At 40.6% G+C, this 27,670-nt stretch overlaps 1 protein-coding gene across 2 annotated transcripts in view; it reads left to right on the top strand.

The window, feature by feature from the left end:
* The window catches only part of PLEKHM3 (pleckstrin homology domain containing M3), an 80,731-nt gene extending 54,132 nt beyond the window's left edge, over positions 1-26,599 (top strand). For both annotated transcript variants that reach the window (XM_070933209.1, XM_070933210.1), the window contains exons 6-8: positions 645-708; positions 19,142-19,299; positions 24,591-26,599. In XM_070933209.1, coding sequence (XP_070789310.1) covers positions 645-708; positions 19,142-19,299; positions 24,591-24,768 — 400 coding nt within the window. In that variant the 3' untranslated portion in view covers positions 24,769-26,599. The remainder of the gene's footprint in view (positions 1-644; positions 709-19,141; positions 19,300-24,590) is intronic.
* Positions 26,600-27,670: the final 1,071 nt, after the last annotated feature.

Below are 27,670 nucleotides of genomic sequence, written 5' to 3' on the forward strand. Positions count from 1 at the left end.
AGTTAGTAAAATGAGGACCCAAATTGTTGGAGCAATATGCTGACATTGTAAACCACTCAGAGAGTTCAGTAAAGCACTATGGAACATATAAGTCTCTGCTATTGCTATTACTATTGCTATATTGCTGTAGATAAGGTGTGTTAAGGCCAGAAAAAGAGAGTTCACATTTCCATTGACTTGAAAAGATGGGCTATAAACATTTAGCATTTCAAATGAGCAAACTATTTCCAGAGTTTTGAATCTAACCCTTAAATTGAATTGAGTAGTGATCTGTTAAAAAAGGTTACCTGGTTTCTGAATACCTGATATGTCAGTTTGAGTATAGTTTTTTTTCCTTTTGGCAAACACATATGGACCAGGCATTTGTATTCTCTTGAACAGTATGTACTTATCTGCAGTATTTTATGCATATACAGTTAGAATCTATTAACCAGGACAGTGCATGATACTTCTTTTATCTTTTAGGAAATTTTCAAATAATATTTTGTTTCTCTCTCTCCCTGTCTCTCTCTCCCCCCTCCCTCTTTCTTTCTTTCTTTCTTTCTTTCTTTCTTTCTTTCTTTCTTTCTTTCTTTCTTTCTTTCTTTCTTTCTTTCTTTCTTTCTTTCTTTCTTTCTTTCTTTCTTTCTTTCTTTCTCACTCAGAATTTTTCCCAGGGAGTATCTTCTTCAGCAGATCCACCTATATTCTCTGGCAGATCTACAGCAGGTAAGTGGTTTTAGATATCAGACCCTATGTATCTGTGTGCGTGTGAGAGACAAAGAGACTGTTCAGTTTTTTTTCAGTCTGTGGATTAATGATAATTCACAGTCAGTAATGAAAGTATTTCAAGTGTTTCCCAAATGATAACTTAAGAACAGGTTATTTATAACTTGCATATTTATAGTTTTTAACTTAGTAATAAATACTTATTAACTTACGTTCTTGAAAGAACAGACTGAATTATGAGATGAGTTGGCTTCTTTTTGCCTTTAAAACAAATATGTTCTGTTTTAATACTGTATAAAATGTTTACGGGATAAATATTTGTAAGAATTTCACAAATCGAGGTGGTAAGTATAGTAATCCGTGGACAAGAAGGATACTGATTTTTCTCTCTTTAAAAGTAGATTGCGATAATAGAAGTCTTTTTTACAATGGTGATTGCCAAAATTCAGTGTTGATGTTTGTGAACTGATTTGAATATCTGAAGTGCATTACAGAAAATGAATAATGAATAAATATAGCACTGTGGTATGTGGAAATGACTTGTGGTAGTTTGAACTCCAGGCTGACACTCATAATAACTTACCTGCTGGATATGAATGAACTTCAGGATGCTCAGAGCCACCTACATTTTTTTGTAGAATTCCAAAATCCACCTCCCATACAAAAGACACATACAGAATGCTCAAAATGTACTTGAATCTAAGAATTTTTTTCAGTGCCACAAGTGAATTGGACACTACTTTCATACAAAATGTCACTTCCTGATGATTCCAAGCTTATGTTATTGTGAAAGCCTGAAATAAATGTTAAAAATCTTGTTGCTCTTACAACTTAACCATGTAGAGTCACAAATCCTTTATCTATGTACTCTAGTTCACCTCAAAATCTGCCAGTAGATGCTACTTTTGTCCAATCTTCATTTGAATAATCTAAGTACAGAAGAGAAAGTAGCTTAAAAGAAGAAAATCAGTTTCCCCAGCTGACAGTTTGTAAATCTCTAATGCTTTTTGATCTACCTCATTTAAAAAATGGACTTGGAAATGCCATCCACAGATTCTCAAATTGTCTGGAGGAGAGGGGAAAGAGTAAAAGGAGCAGGGTTTCAGACTCATATTTCATCCATTTATTTAGCCACTCTGACAGATAATTTTGTGTGTTGATATACATTTAGATTTTTTTCCCCTCTTCTGCACTTCAAACCTTTCATCATGTAATTCAATTACTGTTGCTCCTGCTCTGGTGAGTAATTTTTGCTTTTAATCTAGCTCAGTAGTTATTATCAGCCTAGAAAGTTTTCTACTAGTCTTTTGTGCTTGCCATCTTGTTTCATTACTTGTTATGTTTAAAATAAAATTGTCTGCCTCATTTCTGTCAAAAAGATGTATTAGGAAGGGTTGAAAAAAACAAGATTAGGACCCTTACAGATACTTACGATGATAATGATGATGATTATATGCCATCAAGTTGGTGTCGACTCTTAACAAACATAGATTTTCTCCAGAATAATCTGCTCCCAACCTGGTCCTTCTGATTTTCCAGTGATATACCCATTGCTAAGGTAATTGAATCCATCTGTCTTTCTGCCATCATCCTTTTCTTATTCCTTCCTGTAGACTTCTCAAGAGCACTAGGTCTTTGCTTAATATGCCCAAAAGATGATACTTCAGTTTGACCATGTGTGTATTTACTGAAAACTATGATATATTTTTTGTGTGCATTCTTGTGCATGGTATTCTCAAAAGTCCTCTCCAACACCAAAGTTCAAAAACTTAATACTCTTTATGCTGTGTCTCCAAAGACCAATTTTCACTTTAATAGGATGTAACAGGGAAAACTATTTTACCTATTTTTGTGGTATATATCTTGACTGTTAGTTTCTTAACTTTGATAGTTGATCCTAAAAGACGCATCACCAATTTCTTTATTATCAGTTCTAAGATTGGTTGCTGTATTTGTTCTCATTAATTTGATCAAAATCATTTGTTTAGTCTTCTTAGTCCCATTTTCACTATGCCTCTTGACTTTAATTACTAGAGCTTCCTGATAATTTGCATTTTCTGCTATCAGGATACTGTAATCTGAATAGTTCGGGTTATTGATGATTCTTCCACCACTTTTAGAACCACACTCAACTTCCAATCCAACTTCCCTCAATATATTTTCAGCATATAGGTTGCATATAGGGGAGAGTTTAGAGCCTTGTCTCATTTCTTTGCTAACCTGGAAACAATCTGTTTCTTCATGTTCTATCTGGATTGTGGCTTCTTGACCTGTGTATGGGTCTTTCATGAAGACAATGAGATTTATTTATTTACCAAAAATTTATATGCCGCCCTTCTCCCTAAGGACTCAGGGCGGTGAACACAAGTTAAAAACATACAATAATAAAAAGTAAGGTGATTAAAACCCAGATTAACAACAACAATCAAAATAATAAAACCCAAGGACCAGGGTCAACCCATTTGTTGGAACAGCCAAGTCTTTAAGTCCCGACGGAAGGAGCGGAGATCAGGCGCCATCCGAAGCTCGGTGGGTAACTCGTTCCAGAGGAGAGGGGCGCCTACAGAGAACGCTCTACCCCTGGACGTCGCCAGCCGACATTGTCTGGCCGACAGTACCCTGAGGAGGGCAGCCCTGTGAGAGCAGACAGGACGGTGGGAGGCTGGTAGGAGATGGTCCTGCAAATACCCCGGACCTAAGCCATGTAGGGCTTTAAAGGTAAGTACCAGCACCTTGAAGCAGATCCGGAGGTCCACTGGTAGCCAGTGCAGCTCGCATAAGAGAGATGTTACCCGGGAGTAACGGGGAGCTCCCATAACCACCTGCGCGGCCGCATTCTGGACCAGCTGGAGCCTCTGGGTGCACCTCAAGGGCAGCCTCATGTAGAGGGAGTTGCAGTAATCCAAACAAGAAGTAACCAGGGTGTGAGTGACCGTGTGAAGGGCATCTCGGTCTAGGAAAAGGCGCAACTGGCACCAGGCGTACCTGGGCGAAAACCCCCCTGGTCACGGCCGTAAGATGGTCTTCCAAAGACAGCTGGGAATCCAGGAGGACACCTAAGTTGCGGTCCCTCTCGACAGGAGGAAGCACTCCCCCCCCCATCGAAAGTGATGGAACTTCTAGAACACGAGACGCCGGCATCCATAGCCACTCAGTCATGGAAGCGTTGAGTCTTAGCCTGTTCCTACCCATCCAGGCCCATACTGCCTTCAGGCAGCGGGACATCACGGAAAGGGTGGCCCGGGGTGGAGATATATAACTGAGTATCATCAGCATATTGATGATACCTCACCCCGAAACCACGAATGATCTCACCCAGCGGCTTCATATAGATGTTAAAGAGTAGGGGGAGAGAACCGACCCCTGAGGCACCCCACAGGTTAGGGGCCTCGGGGGGAACCTCTGCCCCCCCGCCCATACAAACTGCGAACGCCCTGAGAGGTAGGAGGAGAACCATTGTAAAACAGTGCCTCCTATCCCCAACCCCCCAAGTCGTTGCAGTAAGATACCATGGTTGATGGTATCGAAAGCTGCTGAGAGGTCAAGTAGGACCAGGATGGAGGAACAACCTCCATCCCGGGCCCGCCAGAGATCATTCACCAGCGACCAATGCCGTTTCCGTGCTGTGCCCGCGCCGGAACCTTGATTGGTACGGGTCTAGGAAATCCATTTCCTCCAGGAACTGTGGGAGCTGTTGCGCCACCACGGAATCAACAACCTTCGCTATATAAGCGAAGGTTGGAGACCGGCTGATAGTTATTAAGTGAGTCTGGATCCAGGGCTGGCTTCTTGAGGAGGGGTCGAACCACCAACTCCTTAAGGGAGGCGGGGATGATCCCCTCCCTCAAAGAAGTGTTGACATTAGCCTGGATCCAGTCTCCAGTCACCTCCCGGGTAGCCGAGACAAGCCAAGATGTTCTGGGATTCCCATTTTCCTAAGCATATTCCATATTTTGATGTGGTTGACATGATCAAAAGCCTTTCTGTAGTTAGTAAAGCACATGTTTACTCTTTTTGGTATTCCTTGACTTTCTTAATTTTCCAGCAGGTCTCTGCAATTATACTTCTTATTACTCAGCTTTTCTAAAGCCAGCTTGAACTGTTTCCATTTGGATTCTCATCATGTAGGATGTGTTGAATGATTCTAAATATTATTTTGATGGCAGGTGAAATTAAAGATATTGTATAATAATTTATATACTGTGTTAAATTTCCTTTTTATATATTAGTATGTACATTGACCTCTGCTGATCTGTTGGCTGTTTTCCACATTTGTTTACATTATTTGGTTAGAACCTTGACTGATTCATCTTCTGTTCCTTGTTGTATTTCTGTAGATATCTCAACCACTCCTGTACTTTCCAACTTGGTAATGACTAGGGTACTGATCTAACATTACCTTCTAGTACTAGACTAGAGTTTCTTGTATATAGGAAATGTCTTCCAAGATATCTTGCATGTTGATATCTCTATTGAACAGAATGTCAGTATACTTTCCTATCTTTGTTTAAGCATCTGGGAATCAGTTACTGCCTGGCCATTGATGTCCTTTAGTACAGTATGTCAGTTTAAAGCTGGAATTACCTTCTGAGTTTGGAGATTTTTTTAAAATAATTCTTTTCACTCTGGGTTTGTTTTTTTCAGTACTTTCAAGTCAACATTATTCCTGGTGACTATCTAGTCAACTAGTTGCAGTTTTGTTGGCCAGTTTTCAGAAGTGGTTTACCATTGCCTCTTTCCTAGGGCTGAGAGACAACTACTGACCCAAGGTCACCCAGCTGGCTTTGTGTGTAAGGCAGGACTAGAACACACAGTCTCTCAATTTTAGTCGTAGTGCCTTAACTACTACACCAAACTAGCTTTCCTATTCATTGTACTAGAGGCTTATTTATCACGGTTCATATATCTGCAGAATTTTTTCCATCAAAATTGCTCTTTATTCATCTTTATTCTTTGCAGCATTCTCTTACACGTGTTTTTCTTTCATCCACAGCCTCTTTGATTTCATCATTCATACTCTAATGTGTTTTTTTTACATAACTACTGGTAGTTACTTGACATCTTACTAGAGCTTTATTATTGGAAAGTATTCAAGCTTAGATGAATACTTGAGAAAAGAAATATTCATGCATATTTCTTACTATATTATAGATAAACATGTGGGAGGAAGTTTGCTAACATCTGATTTTTTTTCTAAAGTCAAGTACTGGAACAAAGTAAAACATTTAAATCTCTAGTATATTAAATTACTTAATTAAATTATGCAATATTATATTTTTACAAATGCTAAAGGACTAACTATTATCAGAAAATACTAATATTTCAGGAGATACAGTTATATTTTGTTGGTTTCCTGTCATGGAGGGCATAGTGTAGTTTATAATAGCATGTAGTTTATAATAGCATGGCAAATAACATAAGTAAGGTGAAGGATATCTTCTAGTAGGCTTCTACTAGGAGATATCCTTCACCTTCCTTATGTCATTTGCCATGCTATGCAGAAGTGTCCCCCAACTCTCTGGAACAGTTTTAGGCAGCTTAGGGAGTAGGAGAGGATGCCCCAATTGCCTTGCTCTATATTATTTCTCAAAAATCCTGAACACAATTAGATTAAACTGTTTTTCAGGAATTTAATTTTGGCAACACATCAGGAGTGACCCAAGCCAGTCAAAGCATTGAGTCAAAAACACATAGATAGGGGTTTTTTTTTTTTTTTGCTTAATTACAGAATTGACTGGAAAAATGGCTGGCATATATCCAGGTGGTATTGGAAAATTTATTTATTTATTTATTTATTTATTTATCTATCTATCTATCTATCTATCTATCTATCTATCTATCTATCTATCTATCTATTTATCTATTTATTTATTTAGAATTTATATAACGCCCTTCTCCCGGAGGACTCAGGGCGGTGTACAGCCACAAATAAGAAACATAAAATACAAAAATTAAAAACAATTAAAAGAATATATATCTATTTGGCCCCAAACCAATTAAAAAGCATTTAAAAAAAAATTTTTTTAAGCCAGCCCGGCTTGCTGGAAAAAGAAAGTTTTAAGGGCGCGGCGGAAGGCACCGAGGTCTTGGATTCTCCTTATCTCTGGGGGCAGCTGATTCCAGAGGGTAGGTGCCCCCACAGAGAAGGCCCTCCCCCTGGGGGTCACCAGCCTACATTGTTTGGCTGATGGCACCCCGAGGAGGCCCTCTCTGTGGGAGTGCACAGGTCAATGGGAGGTCATGGGTAGCAGCAGGCAGTCTCGAAGATAACTAGGTCCTGTGCCATGGAGCACTTTAAAGGTGGTAACCAAAACCTTGAAGCGCACCCGGAAGACCACTGGGAGCCAGTGCAGCTCACGCAGGAGAGGTGTTATGTGGGAGCACCATGCAGCTCCCGTAACTACCCGTGCGGCCGCATTCTGGACCAGTTGGAGCCTCCGGGTGCTCTTCAAGGGGAGCCCCATGTAGAGAGTGTTACAGTAGTCCAGGCGAGAGGTGACGAGGGCGTGAGTGACTGTGCACAAGGAATCCCGATCAAGAAAGGGCCCCAACTGGCAGATCAGGCGAACCTGACAAAAGGTCCCCCTGGCCACAGCCATCAGATGTTCCTCCAAGGACAGCTGCGTATCCAGGAGGACTCCCAGATTGCGAGCCCTCTCTGCGGGGGCCAAAGACTCGCCCCCAATAGTCAGTGATGGAGTCAACTGACTATATTGGGATGCCAGGAACCACAGCCACTCAGTCTTGGAAGGGTTGAGCTTGAGCCTGTTCCTCCCCATCCAGACCCGCACAGCCTCCAGACACCGGGACATCACTTCAAGGGCATCGTTGGGGTGGCCTGGGGTGGAGATGTACAGCTGGGTGTCATCAGCGTACTGGTGGTACTTCACCCCAAAGCCACGGATGATCTCACCCAGCGGCTTCACATAAATGTTGAACAAAAGGGACGAGAGGATCGACCCCTGAGGCACTCCACAATGAGAGGCCTCGAGGTTGACCTCTGCCCCCCTGCCAACACGAACTGTGACCTGTCTGAGAGAAAGGAGGAGAACCACCGTAACACAGTGCCCCCCATCCCCAACTCTTCCAACCGGTGCAGCACGATACCATGGTCGATGGTATCAAAAGCCGCTGAGAGGTCTAACAGGGCCAGAACAGAGGAGCAACCCCTGTCCCGAGCCCTCCAGAGATCATCTATCAACGCGACCAATGCCGTTTCCATGCTGTGCCCAGACCTGAAACCCGACTGGAATGGATCTAGATAAGATGTTTCCTCCAGGAATTGTGGAAACTGTCGCGCGACCACATTCTCAACAACCTTCGCCACAAAGCGAAGGTTGTGGAAAGTAAAGGAAAGTAAACGCGCCGGAAAAGACGCCTGGAGAGCGGTTGGAGGGCCAGTCTCGCTGAATCTGATCGAACACTGGTAAGGTCGCATATTAAGGCCTACCTAGTGGCGATAAAGACGGCAAAGTCTAACTACTTTTCCGCCTCTATTGCGTCATCAGGGAATCGTCCGGCCGCCCTGTTTAGGGTGACCCGCGCCCTGCTCCATCTGGGAGTGCGGGAGGATCCCTTAGAAGGCAGGGCGGAGGATTTCGGACAATACCTGTATGACAAAATCGCTCAGATCCGGGGGGATTTGGACTCTGACTGGGTAGATCAGGGCAGGGTGACGAGGAACAGTCTTGAGAATGTTATCTGGGAGGAGTTTGATGCTGTGACTCCCGATGATGTGGACAGGATTTTGGGGAGACTTAGTGCGGCCACATGTTTACTGGACCCGTGTCCCTCCTGGTTGGTACTGGCTTCCCGGGAGGTTACACGAGGCTGGCTCCAGGGCGTTATTAATGCTTCCTTGAGTGAGGGTCACTTCCCCACTGCCCTGAAAGAGGCGGTGGTGAGGCCTCTCCTCAAGAAGCCGTCCCTGGATCCAGCAATATTGGCTAACTATCGTCCTGTCTCCAACCTTCGCTTCATTGCGAAGGTTGTTGAGAGTGTGGTCGCGCAACAGTTTCCACAATTCCTGGAGGAAACATCCTATCTGGATCCGTTCCAGTCAGGTTTCAGGTCTGGGCACAGCACGGAAACGGCATTGGTCGCGTTGGTCGATGATCTCTGGAGGGCTCGGGACAGGGGTTATTCCTCTGTTCTGGTCCTATTAGATCTCTCAGCGGCTTTTGATACCATCGACCATGGTATCATGCTGCACCGGCTGGAAGAGTTGGGGGTGGGAGGCACCGTGTTACGGTGGTTCTCCTCCTTTCTCTCCGACCGGTCGCAGTTTGTGTTGGCAGGGGGGCAGAGGTCGACCTCGAGGCCTCTCATTTGTGGAGTGCCGCAGGGATCGGTCCTCTCGCCCCTTCTGTTCAACATTTATGTGAAGCCACTGGGCGAGATCATCCGTGGCTTTGGGGTGAGATACCACCAGTACGCTGATGACACCCAGCTGTACATCTCCACCCCAGGCCACCCCAACGATGCCCTTGAAGTGATGTCCCAGTGCCTGGAGGCTGTGCGGATCTGGATGGGGAGGAACAGGCTCAGGCTCAACCCTTCCAAGACTGAGTGGCTGTGGCTCCCGGCATCCCGATATAGTCAGTTGACTCCATCACTGACTATTGGGGGCGAGTCTTTGGCCCCCACTGAAAGGGCTCGCAATCTGGGAGTCCTCCTGGATAGGCAGCTGTCTTTGGAGGAACATCTGACGGCTGTTACCAGGGGGACCTTTTATCAGGTTCGCCTGATTCGCCAGTTGCGGCCCTTTCTTGATCGGGATTCCCTGTGCACAGTCACTCACGCCCTCGTCACCTCTCGCCTTGACTACTGTAACGCTCTCTACATGGGGCTCCCCTTGAAGAGCACCCGGAGGCTCCAGCTGGTCCAGAATGCAGCAGCGCGGGTAGTGATGGGAGCAACATGGCGCTCCCATGTAACACCACTCCTGCGCGAGCTGCACTGGCTCCCGGTGGTCTTCCGGGTGCGCTTCAAGGTGTTGGTTATCACCTTTAAAGCGCTCCATGGCATAGGGCCTAGCTATCTCCGAGACCGCCTGCTGCTACCGATGACCTCCCATCGACCCGTGCGCTCCCACAGAGAGGGCCTCCTCAGGGTGCCATCAGCCAAACAATGTAGGCTGGTGGCCCCCAGGGGGAGGGCTTTCTCTGTGGGGGCTCCCACCCTCTGGAATCAGTTGCCCACGGAGATAAGAAGAATCCAGGACCTCAATGCCTTCCGTCGTTCCCTGAAAACCTATCTTTTTCAGCAAGCCGGGTTGGCTTAAGAAGAAATTTTTAAAATTTTTAAATCCTTTTAATTAGTCTGCGATTTTAATTTTTTGGGCCAAATTTTATATATATTTTTAAATGTTTTAATATTTGTATTCTAGGTTTTTTATCTTGGCTGTACACCGCCCTGAGTCCTCAGGGAGAAGGGCGGTATATAAATTCGAAATTAAATTAAATTAAATTAAAAATTAAACTTGATTGCTCCCTATAGGATCCATGCATTGTTGCTGCTTTTGTTGTAGGATCAGATCAAGCCCAAGATTTTAAATCATTTTAGTGGATTTTTCTATGGCATTGAAATATCAAGCAAGTTTGGGAAAATATAAGCCTTGTATTTATCCTACTAGATTTTCTGTGTAAAATACATTTGCAATATAGAGCAATATGTTCACTATAGCTTAAGAATTATATTCCATGGTAAATTTGCAGCCTTTTCCAGCTAATGAAGATGAGAAAAGGTTATTCATTTTCCTAATTTTCTTTCCGTTGGAGAATATGGAAGCCAGTGGATTTCAAAGTTACTTAATTTTGCATTTGTGGATGTAGTGAAGCCTCTTAGTTTAGGAAATATGCCTGAACAGTACTATGACTTACAAATCTGGGTTGCTAACTATATCTATTTTTCTGGGAATAAGTCCTATGAAACTCAAGGGATATTTCCGAGTACATTAGTGTTGAAGAATATTCTAGATACCATTTCTTAGAAACGTGAATAAGCAATTGGGTGAGCCTGATAGAATTAGTTATATACCACAATGTAACATCCTAACATTTAAAAAGTTAGGTTAATGTATTTTAGTAAGAGTATGTGAATGAAAAGGTGTTTTGCCGTAGGTAGCAGTTTTTGCAGTGTACTTAAAAGAAAGTTTAGGAGCAACCCACTGTCTAATAACTATTTAATATTCAACATACTTTATGAACATAACAGTTTAATACAAAAGAGAAAAATATGAAGAAGAGTATCTTAATTTTATAAGTCTATGCAAGTAGTAATTAATCTATCATAATTTAGAAAGCTTCATTGGTGCAAATAAGAAAGATTTTGACAGGCTATGTCTTCCACATACATAAAATTGCTTAAGAGTATGGGAAGCAGAAAAGATACTGAGTAACAAAAGATCTTTCAGATCTTATTTCTAAATGTGCAAAAGTCTTTAGAAAAGCCTGTGTGGGTCTGGAATTTATATGCATGCCAGTTCATATACAAACAGATTATGGTTGTAAAACATTTAACCATCTCAGTTAAAGACCCAGCAGCTGCACTTGTGCACTCTGCTGAGCAGTTAGTTGTGTTTCTTTATTTGATGGCTCAGTGTGTAGTTCAATCTCAGCTTGTTTGCTTAGCTTAAGTATTGTATGAATGCAGAAAAATAGGTCATTTCAGCAATTAGGCTAAGAACCTTATTTGAACACAACCGTAGCTGTAATCTTTTATCTGTTCACCTAAATACTCACATATGTATTGCCATGTATGTTTTAAATCTGACACTCCCATGATGAACTGGAATTTCTAAAAGTCCTTGTTTTTAATAAATGTTATCTTCATGGAAATAATTCAGATCATGAACAGACCATTTAAATTACACCCTTTGTGTTGACTTACAAGGAGTCTTATGTCTACATAATGATAATGATTAACACACTGACTTACAATGATAGGGTCATAAGATAATGTAGCTGTAACACTAGCTTCCAAGTGGTAATCAAACTTGGCGTGGAGGTTTTGTCACTTCTGTAACTTCAATTATTAACTCTACCTTCAGGGCCACACAATACAGTGCAATCTTGTTAAATTTAAAGAGAGTAACTGTAACTTCTTTCCACTGGACTACATTTGCCTTATCTTTGAGATATCTACTCTGTGTATTAAAATATTATCTTGGAAGTCAGTGTTGATCTGTTGAACCAAAGATTTGTGCAACTTTATATTTTATCAATTAAGGATATCTTATTTTACTTGTTTCTGTTTACATGTTGAACTTTACATGGCTGGCCTTGATTTGACTACATTTTTAAGGTTTCTGTAATGTATCCATTCATCATACAAGGTAATTTGGGTTAAATTCCTGCTGGGAAACTACAATGTAACATAGTACATCTTAGTTTCCGCTTAGCTTTATGTTTCTGTACTTTAGAGCACTGTTTCTCAACCTTGACAATTTAAAGAAATGTGGACTTCAACTCCCAAAATTACCAAGTCAGCATGGGAATTCTGGGAATTAGAAGTCCACATTTCTTAAAGTCACCAAGGTTGAGAAACAATGCTTTAGAGAGTTTCCAAACATATTTATATCCATATAAAGTCAATGAAAGTGCTTTTGTATGTTGATGAGTCCATATGGTGAGGTACAGTTTGAAAATTGATTTCTGTAGAAGTTTGTCAGTGGCACATAGAGGCACTCAACTTCTCTAAACATGTGTTCTGTCCCCCTTCCTCACACAGGCAAACGTAATACCCAGCACGCCTGCCAATATTTTATTAGGTAAACAGATTAGAATTCTTGGCAGACCAAGGTTTTGGCAGCAAACTGCCGAATGCCTGCCAAATTCACTCCCATAAAGCAGAAGAGGACTTATCTTCAGTCCATTCCAGGAGCAACAAATTATCCATGAGACAAGAGTTTAGTCAATGTTCAGTCCAAAATATATCCAAGCCGAATTTCAGAGATCACGATGTGACTTTCAGGGTTTAACTTTGTCCGTCACAAAGCCTGAAGAGCAATCCCACCCGCTTTTATTTCTGGTGGGGCGTGGCTCCGTGACTCAGCTCAATCTCTGGCTCTCCCACGTCTCTTCCATTGCTGCGCACGCTTCTCCCTCCGATGCTGCTTGGGATCAAGCCAGGATTCATCATCCCTGCTCCCTATCAATTGTTCTGTTCAACATTTATGTGAAGCCGCTGGGTGAGATCATCCGTGGTTTTGGGGTGAAGTACCATCAGTACGCTGATGACACCCAGCTGTACATCTCCACCCCAGACCACCCCAATGATGCCCTCGAGGTGATGTCCCGGTGCCTGGAGACCGTACGGATCTGGATGGGGAGGAACAGACTCAGGCTCAACCCATCCAAGACCGAGTGGCTGTGGTTTCCGACGTCCCGATATAGTCAGTTGGCGCCATCTCTGACTATTGGGGGCGAGTCGTTGGCCCCCACAGATGGGGTTCGCAACTTGGGCGTCCTCCTGGACTCGCGGCTGTCTTTAGAAGAGCATATGGCGGCTGTGGCCAGGAGGACTTTTTATCAGGTTTGCCTGATTCGCCAGTTGCGTCCCTTTCTGGATCGGGACTCGTTACGCACGGTCACTCACGCCCTTGTCACCTCACGCCTGGATTATTGTAATGCTCTCTACATGGGGCTCCCCTTGAGGAGCACCCGGAGGCTCCAATTGGTCCAGAATACGGCCGTGCGGGTGGTGACGGGAGCGATGTGGCGCTCCCATGTTACCCCCCTCCTGCGCGAGCTGCACTGGCTCCCAGTGGTCTTCCGGGTGCGCTTCAAGGTTTTGGTTACCACCTTTAGAGCGCTCCATGGCTCAGGACCAGGGTACTTACGAGACCGCCTTCTGCCACCAGTAGCCTCTCACCGACCAGTTCGCTCCCATAGAGAGGGGCTCCTCAGGGTGCCGTCGGCCAAACAATGTTGACTGGTGGCCCCCAGGGGGAGAGCCTTCTCTGTGGGGGCACCTGCCATCTGGAACGAGCTCCCCCCGGAGATACGGAGGATCCAAGACTTATGCATCTTCCGCCGCGCCCTAAAAACGTTTTTATTCCAACAGGCTGGTCTGGCCTAACTCTCCCTTTTAAATTGGGTTTTAAATGTTTTTTAGATAAATTGGATGCTTTTAATTTTTTGAGCCTATATTATTTAATCTGTTTTTAATAGTTTTTAACTTTTGTATGTCTCTGTATTTTATTTTGGCTGTTCACTGCCCTGAGTCCTTCGGGAGTAGGGCGGTATACAAATATGATAAATAAATAAATAAATAAAATAAAAAATTGGTGCTCCAATATGCCTTCCTCCTGGCACATCCCAGGCTGTTCCTCCTGGCCTTCAGATGGAACCTGAGGCATTGCCAGAAAGGAAGGTCCTGGAGAGGGAGGCCTTGTCAGTTCCTCCCCATCACCTTCTGAGTCCTCCTCCTCTGTTAGGACAGGCTCGGGAGTCAGGGTCACAACAACATGACTCTTTGCATGTGCATCTATCTGAGGCGTCTTTTAGGAAACCTTTCCATATCCCTAGATGATTAATGTGTTCCAGAATAGCTTCCAAACAATATAGTACCTGTATCAAACACCATAGAGATAACGTTCTTGTATATAAACGTCATATACATTCAGAGTCCCTGTATTATTTTTAAAATAATGAGCCTGGCTCTGCAGGGTATTACATATCTATGCCTTTTTACGGATTGTTACTTTGTAATAGTGAAAAGGTTTGTACATCCCAGTGATGTTATGAAATATACTTATGGAGCATACACTCCATGGATAACCCTGCAGAACAGAATGGCAACTAATACTCAGATGGCAATAATTCCAGAATTCTGCCAAGAAAACCAAATGGATGTTTAAATCAGGACAGCATCAATATGATATTGGGAGATGGCTGGAATACATCCAAAGAGCAAAAATAGAAAATGAGTTATATCTAAATAAGTAAGACAAGGAAATTAAGGATAACAAGAAAATGAAGTATTTAAGAAAATTACAGAAATCAAGGTAATTTGTTATGCAGATCTGGTCATTCTTAAAGATAAAGAAGGTAAGAATCTATTGCAGAAAAAAGATACAAGAAATAATGACATGAATATACTAAAAAATTGGACATAAATATCTCTACATTGATGATATGGATTAAGATTGGATCACTGAAGTAGCATATTCTGGAAAGTGAAGATAAATGAGTCCTATAAAATATTCCTAAGAAAAGCTATAAGATTTGAAAAATGCAGCAATGACCAAATGACTGTAAAAGATGTATTTATATTCAAATACCTATACTAAAAAATATATTGCTACAAATGCTCAGACTATGGAAAAACTAGGGTTATCGCACATGCTAATAAAATAGTGCTCAAGGTGTTGCAATTTTCAACAGTTCATGGCATAAGAACTAGCACATATACATGCTGGATTCTGAAGAGCCAAGGACACCCAAGAGCCCATTGCTAACATCCATGGATAATGAGAAACACAAGGCAGATCCAAGATGATGTCACTTTTTGCTTTATTGATTATACGAAGGTTTTTGACTGTGTAAAGCAGAACAGATTGTGAATATTTCTTTTAAAAAATGGGTGAACCACCTCATCTGCCTTTTAAAGAAATTTTACAATAACCAGAAAGCAACAGTTAGAAGTGAATATGGAGAAACTAAATTGTTCAGAATTGGGCAAGAGTGTATAATGACATTTATTTAATGTACATGAAGAATATATCATAAGAAATACAAGCCTGAGGTTATTACAGAGGCTGGTTATTACAGCCTCTAGAACCTAGAATTTATTTGAAACTTTAATATAGCAAGAATTTAGAATAGAATAGAATAGAATAGAATAGAATAGAATAGAATAGAATAGAATAGAATAGAATAGAATAGAATAGAATAGAATAGAATAGAATAGAATAGAATAGAATAGAATAGAATTCTTTATTGGCCAAGTGTCATTGGACACACAAGGAATTTGTCTTTGGTGCATATTCACTCATTTCATTTCATTCATTTATTGGATTTATATACTGCCCTACTCCCGAAGGACTCAGGGCGGTGAACAGCCACAGAATAAAACACATAAATACAAAATTTAAAAACAGAATAAAACCGAATTAAACAATTTGGCCGAGACAAATTTAAAACACCCAATAATTTTAAAAACAAATTAAAATTTACATTTTAAAGGGGAAAGATTTAGGCCAGGCCGGCTTGATGGAATAAAAAAGTCTTGAGAGCGCGACGGAAGGTGCGCAGATCCGGGATCCTCCGTATCTCTGGGGAGAGCTCATTCCAGATAGTAGGTGCCCCCACAGAGAAGGCTCTCCCCTTGGGGGCCGCCAGTCGACATTGGCCAACGGCACCCGGAGGAGCCCCTCTCTATGAGAGCGTACCGGCCGGTGGGAGGCTATTGGTGGTAGCAGGCGGTCCCGTAAATAACCAGGTCCTAAACCATGGAGCGCTCTAAAGGTGATAACCAAAACCTTGATGCGCACCCGGAAGACCACCGGGAGCCAGTGCAGCTCGCGCAGGAGAGGTGTTACATGGGAACGCCATGTCGCTCCCATAACCACCCGCGCGGCCGCACTCTGCGCCAGTTGGAGCCGCCGACTGCTCTCAGTGAACATAAAAAGACAAGATACATTCATCAATGTGGCCGCGCGGGGGATTATGGGAGCAAGAGGGCGCTCCCATGTGATGCCTCTCCTGCGCGAGCTGCATTGGCTTCCAGTGGTCTTCCGGGTGCACTTCAAGGTGTTGGTCACCACCTTTAAAGCGCTCCATAGCATCGGACCTGGGTATTGCAAGACTGCCTTCTGCCGCCGATAGCCTCCCACCGACCAGTATGCTCCCACAGAGAGGGACTCCTCAGGGTGCCGTCAGCCAGGCAATGTCGGCTGGCGACCCCCAGGGGGAGGGCCTTCTCTGTGGCAGCACCTGCCCTCTGGAACGATTTGCCCCCAGAGATACGAAGGATACCAGATCTCCGGGCCTTTCGCCGTGCCCTAAAAACTTTTCTTTTCCATCAAGCAGGGCTGGCGTGAACCCCCCCCCCCCCTTTTTAGCTTTTTTTAGCTTTTTAAGTGTAAATTGGGTTTTAATTGGATTGTTTTAAATTGTGGGCCAAAGCTGTATAATGCTTTTAATTGATTTTAAATTTTGTATTGGTATGTTTTTTATCCCTGGCTGTGCACCGCCCTGAGTCCAATAGGAGAAGAGCGGTATATAAATTGAATAAATAATAATAATAATCAAGAATCATCGGTACAACACTTAATGATAGTCATAGGGTACAAATAAGCAATCAAATCATACTAGGAAACAATCTCAATATAAATCGTAAAGATACAAGCAACAAAGTTACAGTCGTGCAGTCATTTTAAATATGGAATGTAATATCCATTATACATCTTTATAAAAAAGATGGAATCAGGATTATGGTTTGTACTCTGTGGTTACCTTGTAGTTATAAGGCCAAGAGGCATGTTCTCCATTTATCTTTCATTCACATAAGCAACCCTTACTAGTGGCAATAGTCTTTTTGCAATCTGCAATAAATTCATTGTCTCCATTGGTCAGACTTTTTCTAAGCTACTTGACAATCTAGCCTTCTCTTATAGAGGTACTCTTTACTGTTATTTGAGTTTCCTTTTGCTACTAATTTTCCTCTATTAGTTTCAGTTAGTTTCCTTTGTTAGTTAGTTTCTAACTAACATAGACCTTGCAAAGCCTTTCGTATTCCATTTATGCAAAAAGGAATGTTTATGATAATCTGGTTTATTTAACTAATTTATAGTATTACTATGGTAACCAATATGCTGCCTCGTTAACATATGGCCATCATGGAGTCTCTTTACCACTTCTTTCAGATTCTCCATGTTTTGCTGTTGAAATACGGTGTTTATTGTCTTTTTAACCCAGTTAGAAGCAAGCGGATGTGTTATATGTATGACAGCTATTGTATTTAATCCCCATCTACATCCCAACAAGATTCCCAAACCAAACATGTTGTCAATATCTTCTCCAGTGATATTACTGTACAGGGCTGCCTCATATTTTTTTTTTATAAAATTACAGTTCTGACCATTTAAAAGTTGCCTCATACTGTAATATAGTAAAATAAAGCCTGAATGCTTGGTGCTGGGCATACAATATCTATTCTTGATTTATAGTTCAGGTTTCCTCATTTCAGTCATGTTTGTTTGCCCATTCATTAATAATAGCCCACTGTTTATTCTGTTTCCTTATTTTTGTTAAATATCACTTCCCTAGATCTTATTTAGACTTTTGAACCTCAGGAGTAAAATTAAATAAGGAAGAGCATTTTTTTTTTCTCAAGAAAAGTTGCTTATGTTACTGACTAAGACATTCTGTTATAACAGTAGGAGAGTGTTGGCCTTGAATCTTAATTTTAGATGGTGACCTTTGTGCATTGTTTAATCTGCAGCATGAGGGGATCTTCCTATAACATTACCATTTTCCTATATCCCAAACAGATGTCAAACTGCACAACTAGCAATAATTTTTCTGCTTCCTGTGGCTGTATTTTTTTGCATTCCCATTTGGGGACAGTAATCCAAGCAGTTCCCAGGACTTCCTGTGCTGCCTACATTTTTCCATTCCACATCTGTGCAGTGGCTTCAACTATCGCTTACAAAAGTATATGGGGTATAAGTGAGGTAACCATTCCAGTGGAGTGCACATTTCCCAAATACATTCAAAATTATCTCTGGATGCCGGACACTTGAAATATCAGTCATGAAAGCGTATTACTTGTAATAAAAATTGTACTATTTCAAATATTTGGTAGGTGTATAGATCGGTCATGCTTAATTATCCATTAAGTATAGCTTTACACATGCTGAGTGCATTTCATGGATTGTTTTTAATAAAGCATCTTAGTAAAATTCTGTCTGAAACCTGACATCTTTCAGAAAGGGAAAGATACCAATTATTTTGAATTATGCTTAATAGACAGATGGTATGTACTTTTATATACCAATACAAAACTATGATATATATCTTACAGCAAAGTAATACTAAAAATGTTGGTAAAGACACTGAGACTTAGAATTCTGTCCAGTTCACAGCATGCTGGGAAAAATGCTATGTATCTTCCAGCTTTAGTAGAATAATATGTATAGATCAACTGAAAGGCAAGGCTTTTCAGTTCTTTGCTAGTATGTCTCAGTTCTTCCCAAAACTTGAAAAGGTGAGCCTTAAAATGATTCAATGGATCTTGTTTTCAGTGCTGTTTATTTACTTTTGCAGTCTCTTTCTTAAGTATTCTAATCCATTGTATCATCTGCAACAGTAGAAAAACATGGAAATGGACTTCAGTGAGAATGGCTCAGTGTAAACAAAATTGATACCTTTTCATTCCTTTCTATGGCTTATCAAGATTTTATTATATTTTTCTTGTTATTTTCCAGGTTATCGAAGGGAAGCTTGCCCCTTTCCTTGGGAAAGTAATAAAATTTGCTACCTCCCATGTTTACAGCTGCAGCCTTTGTAGTCAAAAGGGATTCATCTGTGAGATCTGTAATAATGGTGAAATTCTGTATCCCTTTGAGGACAGTTCTACAAGCAGGTTAGAATTTATGATTTTTGAGTTATATGACATATTATTATTAGAGGTCCATAGAAAAATACAACAGAATAACTGAACTGTGGAAGAACCCAGGTCATGCTACTGGCTACCTACAATTTTGGGGTGGCAGATAGGGTGGGTGAGAAGCGGGATGCGCGTCTTACCTTTCCAGCTTCGTTGCGCTCCTCACCGTTGTGTCCAGGGAAACATGCTGTAAAAGAAAACCTTCTCGCGAGTTCAACCAAACTTCTTGAACTCGTGAGAAGGTTTTCTTTTACAGCGTGTTTCCCTGGACACAACGGCAAGGAAAGTGACGGAGCTTGAAAGACCTGCATCCCACTTCTTGCACGCCCCACCTGCCACCCCCAAATTGTATCCCTAAAGGGGGAAAGTGGCTAAGCGAAGGGCAGGAGCCCTGTCATGCCCGGTGAGGGGGGGAGAAGGGACGGCAAGGGAAGCCACATCTCGCTCCACGCATCTTGCTTCTCCCCTGCCCCACCTGCTACCACTCTTGATAAAAGAGACGGCGGGGAAGGGAAGCAGCCAGGCTGTGGTTGCCATTGGGGTGTGGTGGGATGTGTTGGGCTGCTCGGCAGGCACAAAGAACAGGGAGGGGAGGGCATGTCCCCCACTTCCCCCCTCCCGGCCTCGCCTCCTCAACTCATTTTGGTTGTGCGGCAAGCAACCAGAGGAAATGGCGGGACCAGCTGCGCATGCGTGTAAGTAGTTGATCGGGAGCTTATTTTGCGTGGGTGGCTTATATTATTGCATGCACTGAAAAGCCCGATTGGGCTTATTATCCGGACATGTCTTATTTTTGGGGAAACACAGTAATAACCAGTTACTCAGGTGTCCACTCAGGCTTCTCCAAACCATACACACATACCACTTTTATCTTGTTTTGCTTGCCCTTGTGTTTCTTTACATTTGCTGACACTGCATTGCATTCAGAGTAAAGATTTTTTTTCTGTTTTTCACTCACTCTTTTTGTTTTGATCATTTTAAATCACTGCACAATTCAGTTATTGAGCAAATTGAAAAAACTGACCTAATCACAGGACTGTTTATATTCCATATGCATAAGAGTAGTTACATAGATAAAACTGTTAATTATCAGTTACTTCCATTATGGCATACTTTGAGACAGAAGTTTTATTTTATTTTAGTTAATTTAAAGTTTTAAAAAGTTTCTAATGATGTCTAATTAATTTTGCACAAAATATTTGAATAATTTAAATGTTTATTGTGTATTGAAATTCCTGGTGAAACATTTCAGAGTGCTGACATCTTGAAAGTCTTCAGATCAACAATTATTCAGTTTAATAACATTTTGGGATATTTGCAGCGTTCACCAAGTTTTCATTATATGCACACATACATTTATCTGTATGCTTCTGTTTTCTCACGTTTGAAATTTTGTACCATTTGGGAGTCAGTGGGTATACTAGCATTTGAAACTATGCCTTTGAACAAAGGTAAAAGTAAGAGACAATTGATGCTGTATTAGCTTTGTACAAGCTCATCTATCAAATCAATGGCGTTCCAACACTAAACCTTGTTTAAACCAGTAAAAAGACTGATGAAATAGCAATAGCATCTCTTGTAATTAGATGCCCTTGTGAATGATCCTATAAGAAACCCTTCTTCTGTTCTTGAGAGACAAGCAATTTAAGTGCATTTCTACCTTTGTTTCTGTATCTTGCTGCTTATGGCGCTGCCTTGAACTTTTTGTTTGCCAAGGCAGAGCTCCTTTTGTGGATGGAGTCTGCTGCCATAGGAAAATGCAAACCCATGATTCCCAGATGGTTAGATATTTTGAACTGAGTCTGCATAGGTTCTCTCCACAGTGTAGCATCTTAGATAGATTAGCAAAGAGAATACTTTCTGTTAGAAAATACCATCTTCTGTAGATGCATTTTCAGATGCAATTTTTAAAGGCTTATCTCTCCCTGAAACAGATAAATCTTAGAACAGGATAACCCTCCTGAGAGCTGGGGTTTTCATTTGCACCAGCTTGTTTGTTCAGCATTCTTCTTTTTTTGTGTGTGTCAGTCCTTGAGCAAACAGCTAAATACCTGGATAATGCATTCATCTGGCTTTGAATACACATACATTACATACCCCTTTCTTGCTAATCAGTGTGACACATTCTTTTGTTGGCCAAATGGTTCCAAAACAAACTCAATCATTTCACTTAATTAGCAGGGGTTGGTGGGCTGTGCCTTGCAGGCTTCTTACATCCTGCCCAAGGAGAGACAAATCCAAATTTTCTCTCATAACATGTTGTTAGACAGTGTTCACAAATTCTTTTCTTTTCTTTCTTATTTGAATTTTATAGCGCCAGGCCTTTCAATCATTAGTCTAAAAATAGAAGTTGTAGTAAACACAAGTTATAATGAATGAGTCACATTATGGCCATACAATATGTAGTTTGTTTCAGGCAAACAAAAAGGAGACTTAAACAAGGACTCAAAAGCTGTTGAAAATAGAATCGTCTATAATATTTTAATTCATCTCTTAATCATAGGAATAGAGTGTTACGGAATAATTGACTAGCATGTTAATGCTTAAAGTGTTAAAACTGCACAATGACCAAGTTATGTTCTCTCATTGAGATCAGCTTCACATGCTTATTTCATATAAAATTTATAGCAGGCGCTCATTTAAAAATGAGATGTTCTTCCTTAGGAGTACACCTGAAATAGCCATTTAGAAATGGCAAATTTTCTATTATGCTACCTGACAGTCTTGGCAGACTTTTTGTTGCTAGAGTCACATGGGTTACTTTTTTCTATTAGCTACTGGGACCCATGAAAGGCACAATGGAATCCTGAAATGGACTTCTTATTCAAATTGCAATGATTTTCCTCTTGCATTGCATGTGGTGAATGAATTGGGCAATGGGCTGTGTCACCTCTGGTTAACAATGATAGCTGATATGACAGAATGGATCTCCATGCTGACTCCATGATTAAAGAAAACAATCTTTAATCAATGAAAAGATGAATGGATCTAAGATGGAAGTTGGATTAGGAAATGAAAAAAGCTTTAAGGAAGTATCTGGCAATTTGACTGAATTAAAATGTGTAAACTGAGCATTACAAAGCCATGCCTCTGCATCACAGGTATATAAGAGAACAAATGGAATCATGAAAGGTGTCTGGGTGGGGTCCTCATTTCCTACTCCAGGACAGAGCATCACAGATATATAAGAGAACAAATGGAATCATGAAAGGTGTCTGGGTGGGGTCCTCATTTCCTACTCCAGGACAGAGCAAAAATGCTTCCTGATTAGACCCTTCTTTCTAAACAGTTATTTATTTATTGTGCTTTTGAGTCAGTTTTTGACTCCTGAGCTGGACTAGTCCCTGGAGCTTTTGTCACTTTCAGAAGTGGTTTTTCCCTGCTTATGTCTGACAGTGAGTGACTAGCCCAAGGTCATCCAGTTGGCTTCATGTCTAAGGTGGAACTAGAACTCCTGGTTTCTGATTTCTAGCTTACTGCCTTCACCACTACTCCAAACTTGCTCTCTGTGAGAATCTCAAAGGTCCCTTTTCAAAAGGACAATGTTTTTTCTTGAGGAAGATGTTTCACTTCTCATCCAAGAAGTTTCAGCAGTTATTGGATGAGAAGTGAAACATTGTCTTTCTCAAGAAAAAAATGGTCCAGTTGTGTTTTGAAAAAGCACTTTTGAGACAACCATGATCTGGATGATGATTCAGAATTTCTATAGAGACTCTGTGAGGAGTTATAAATTGCAGAGCACCCACCAAAGCAGAACATTGTTCATTTGCAAGTTTCTCTTAAGATTTCTAATATAACTGGGGGGAGGGGAAGGAAGGAAGGGGGTGGAATTAATTAACAACAGGGGAAGGACAGATAAAAATACAGTAAGGAAATATTGGAGCTTTCCTTTCAGTTTAGAGAAACTTCTGATCTCCTAAGTTGTCCTGCAGGAGTGCTTCCCCAGTTCATTGACTTTGTGAAGAAGGTATGAATAAGATAGGTGATATTCAATACAGGACACCCTGCTGCAGCTATAAGTTATTTCTAAGTAGATGTGCAATAAGGGGGTTTATAAAATATTTTGGGAATTTAGAGAATGGAAGCTAATTTTAACTGAAATCTATGGTAGTAGAATTCCAACCTGTTCTTCCAGTAGTGTTTCTGGGCATTCCATTCTTGCTTTTACTAAGAAATTAGTTGATTATGGATGTTACAGAAGATATGGGCTGTTTGCTTCATTACAAATTGTTTTACCGAAGTAGTTGTTCTTAAATTTTTATCTCAAAATTCTCTTCTCCTTCCCTTATCCCTACATTTAATGCATCTGAATAGGAGTGGCAGGTGTGTTTCACTCTTTCATAATCCTCCAGGCATTCATTTCAATAGAAATTCCTGATAAGCTTTTACATTTTCCAGTTGAATGAGAAAAGAGGGAAAGGGAGAGGCCATGAATGAATACAAAATGACATTCTCATCAATCATTAGTCTCCAACCATTGCAAGGAATTGCAAGTCACTAATGAAAGGGGAATTAACTTTATAAAGTCAGCATTAGTGTCAGAGGAGGTGATTTAAAATTTTAAAGTCATACAAAGTGTTTTCTTTGGCTATTGTCTAAACTTAGGTGGACAATATGTTTCTTTAATCCAATAAATAGTGAGGAGCATGCTTTTTAAGCTTGTAAAGTCTACAAGAGAATTCAAGCAAATGTTGAGAATTTTTATTTATTTATTAAATATATATGCCACCTATCTTGCTGTCATGCATTCTGGGTGACTCACAATCTCATAAAACAATATTATAAAAGATCAAATCAGTAAGACAATAAGAATCCTGCATGCAGTTAAGCTGCACACAAACCACTGATTTCAGTAATGACATGCAGAGTCGCAGCCCAAATGTCTTACTGAACTATGAGTACAGTAAATAAGCACACTGTAGAAAAAGAGTAGAGGGTGGGATTGTCTTAATCTCAGCAACTTCTGATATGTAGACTTTAACCCAGAATTCCCAGTAATGGGCATGCTGGCTGGGAAAATCTAGAAGTTGAAACCCCTGTATCTGCAAGTTACCATATTTAGAAAAAAAAAATAGCTATAAGAATCTGGGCATCCTTTGTACCCAAAATTCTCTATGACTGGCTGTCAGAAGTAATAATGTATCTGATCCCAGGAAACTACCGTATGAGTTAGGGATTCTGCTTATTTTACAGAGATGATTTTTTGATAGCAGAGAAAGGTAGAAACCTGAGTATAAATGTATAAATATCTCATTTTGTGTTTACAGGTGTGAAAGCTGTAGTGCTGTCTTCCATTCAGAATGCAAAGAGAAGGCCATTCCATGCCCCAGGTGTGTGAGGAGAGAGCTACAGATGAAGCAGAAATCTTTTTGGAGAAGACTGAATATGGATGAGAGCCTGGAAGAGGCCTGCAACATGTTTGAATTGTCCTATCAGAATACATGATCTGAGGGGAAAATGTGACAACCTACAATCTTTCCCAGCTTGGAATGAATGCTTCTAAGGCACTAGTTCATTGCCAGGGAAAATACTTTACTATAAAAAATGTATATGTATGTTTTGTTCCTGAGTAGCTGGAGTTCAGAATGCTAAGAGCATCAAAGGCTAAATTGCAATTATGAACTGGTTAGGGACCCAACTGGTGTTACACCAAAAGTAGTTTGCTTGAAATATTTACTATTGTCTGCATTGATTGCATTCTCTTTACATTGAAAGATCTCATTAGCTTGTATTTATTACTGAACTTCAAGTGATTTTTCTTTTTGATAGAAATAGATGGCATTGTTATTTAAAGTTCACAAACTACTTAGGACAATGTGCCTGTGGACAGGTATTTGTAGAGCTTTTTGCAGCTTAGAAAGATGACTTAATAAACTGCTTGTATGAATATTTTCCCTGCTCCCCCAAAATTAAGTCAGTTCCATTTTAGAAGCACAGCATGGTAATTGTCCTTAAAACCTCTATAAACCAAGTGCTAAAACTTGCCTAGGTCTTATGTTAATATTCCAGAATACTACAGAAATTGTTTTCAGTGATGAAATATTCACAGTTAAATACTTGTTCACAACACAGTTGTTCACAAATCATTAATTCAGATTCTGATTTTCCCACATGTAACACCACAAAGCTTGAATATTTAATCCCCTTTGATGTTAAATAATGTACATTGCTTTGCTCATACCGTGTAGAAGAAATTTCCTGCATTTGGATGATGGAATTAGAATCTGACTCTTTCTGCTTTTAACATTCATATTGTAGTATATATATATCAAGGCTCTGAGTACTGTAGCAGAGTCAATAAGAGCTTGAACACTTCATCCTGAAAGTGAAATTTCTTGCATACTTTTAAATTCTGCACTAAGAAGCACTGGGACATATGTTTTAACCACTTAACATGCAACATTTGAAAATAATGAAAATATTACAAAAATGGTTCTAAATCAATATTTGGACTTTCAGTATTCCTATATAGATCTCAGAAGGAATATTGGAGGTTTTTACTTCTGCTTTCAACTAACCATAGTTTAACATTATATTCCAGTCCAGACAGCAACAGGGATTAGTGTTTACTATGATTACTTGAAACAAGCTTGGCTGTTGGCAATTGCATATCTGGAAGACAGTCAACAGAGCTGGCAGTGACTAGGAGAACCACAATGCATGTTATTTAAATTTATTTATTTAATTTATAATTTAATTTATAATCTTGATGATGTACTGCTTAGTTCTTCTGGACTAGTTGGCACCCAGTTTTACGTGCAAATAGGCTAACTGCAAATGATGCTCATAAGGAATGATCATTTGCTTTGTCTTTTAAATATTTGTTTCTTTATCATATTTGTGTAGAGCCATGCTGAAGTCCATATATTACATTGAGATTTATTTTCATTGCTTCTTTTACTTAATCATAAGTAGTAGGAGAGAGAGAGAAAGAATGAGTGATTGTGTATTTGACTTTTGCATGATTTCCAGAATCCAGAGCGAAGAAGAAGTTGGTATAAATAACCTGCTTGGTTTTGTTTTGATGTTTGGTTTTGGGAGGGGGATATCTTGGAACTTCCGAATCATTTTAATGTTTTTAAGGCAGCCTGGGCAAGTGAATCAAGCATGTGGAATGTGTGTTTACCAACTTTTTTTCAATGTATTGTAATGTTTTTGGATTTTTTTTTTTTACATTTCCTTAAGTTGTCCCATCAATTTCTTCATTTTATCCAATGAGTTATTAAAAGTGAAGTTAAAGGATGGCTTTAGTGTGCATCATTGCATACAGCTTCCATCCACCACCTCAGTTCTTGGTTTTGTGTTCACTATGCACTTAATGTTGATTCTCAGCTTTTTTTGGAACAATTGGTTGCTACCACATTAGAATGAACACTGTCTCAAATATATATTTCTGTATTATACTAATCAGAGACCTCCCTCAGTTTCCTGCTTTGAAATTGCCTTAATTTACTCTTCCTCTGCAATGGGCTGCTGTGGTAATATAAAATGTTTTTCAGCCTGTGAAGTTCTCATGATGATGCCAAGAGTCCTTACGATATTTTTGAAGCCAAAGGTGGTCAACAAGTCCTGTTTATATGGTTGCATGTAGTTTGACCTGCAAGTTAACCTATAGTTAGCTCCCAGAAGCCTAAATAAGACAGCAACCCACAACTGCCCCTCAATGCAAAATATATCTGTGTTGAAGAGAATGCAGGCATTCAGAGTTGTTGTTCACAATATATTTCTGTTAACTGCATCTAAATGGGATCTGATAAGCATGTTCCCCCAAATCCTTCAAATTGCAGAGTGCTGTCATAATTCTGCAGGAGTTCAGTGGCACATTTTTAATTCCAGTGAGACTTGTGCTCAGTATAATGCAGCCTTTGGAACCACAGGAATGTCCCAGCAAGGACTTTTGGTGCCATTTGCTGATTTCCCCAGAAGGTCCAGCGAGTGCTGTTTATCTACGTCACCCACTGCCACCTCTGCATCCATTAAGGAGAGAAAGATGGAATGACCACAAGCTGCATGTGAAGCAATATTTTGGATATCCAAAATGGAGGCATTTTTTATTTGATTAGTGCTAGGTATATTTTGCTCACTCTTTGATTAGAATGTCTATGGAGATTCTCAGTCATCCAGGTCATAGTTGTCCCAAAGGTGCTTTTTCAAGAGGCAACTGGACTTTCTGGTTTTTCTTTGAAGACATTTCGCTTCTCATCCAAGAAGTTTCTTCAGCTCTGACTGGATGGTGGGGAATGGAAAGATTTATACTCCTTGCAAACAGATGGTCGTTTGCATCCTTTTAGAGTCACTGAGGCCACCTGGAAGTTTATCTGTATCAGGGTCACCTGAGTAGTGCAAA

Source organism: Pituophis catenifer, unplaced genomic scaffold (assembly GCF_029215685.1).
Source record: "Pituophis catenifer annectens isolate HBS135680 unplaced genomic scaffold, rPitCat1.0.hap2 SCAF_1, whole genome shotgun sequence".
Lineage (NCBI taxonomy): Eukaryota > Metazoa > Chordata > Lepidosauria > Squamata > Colubridae > Pituophis > Pituophis catenifer.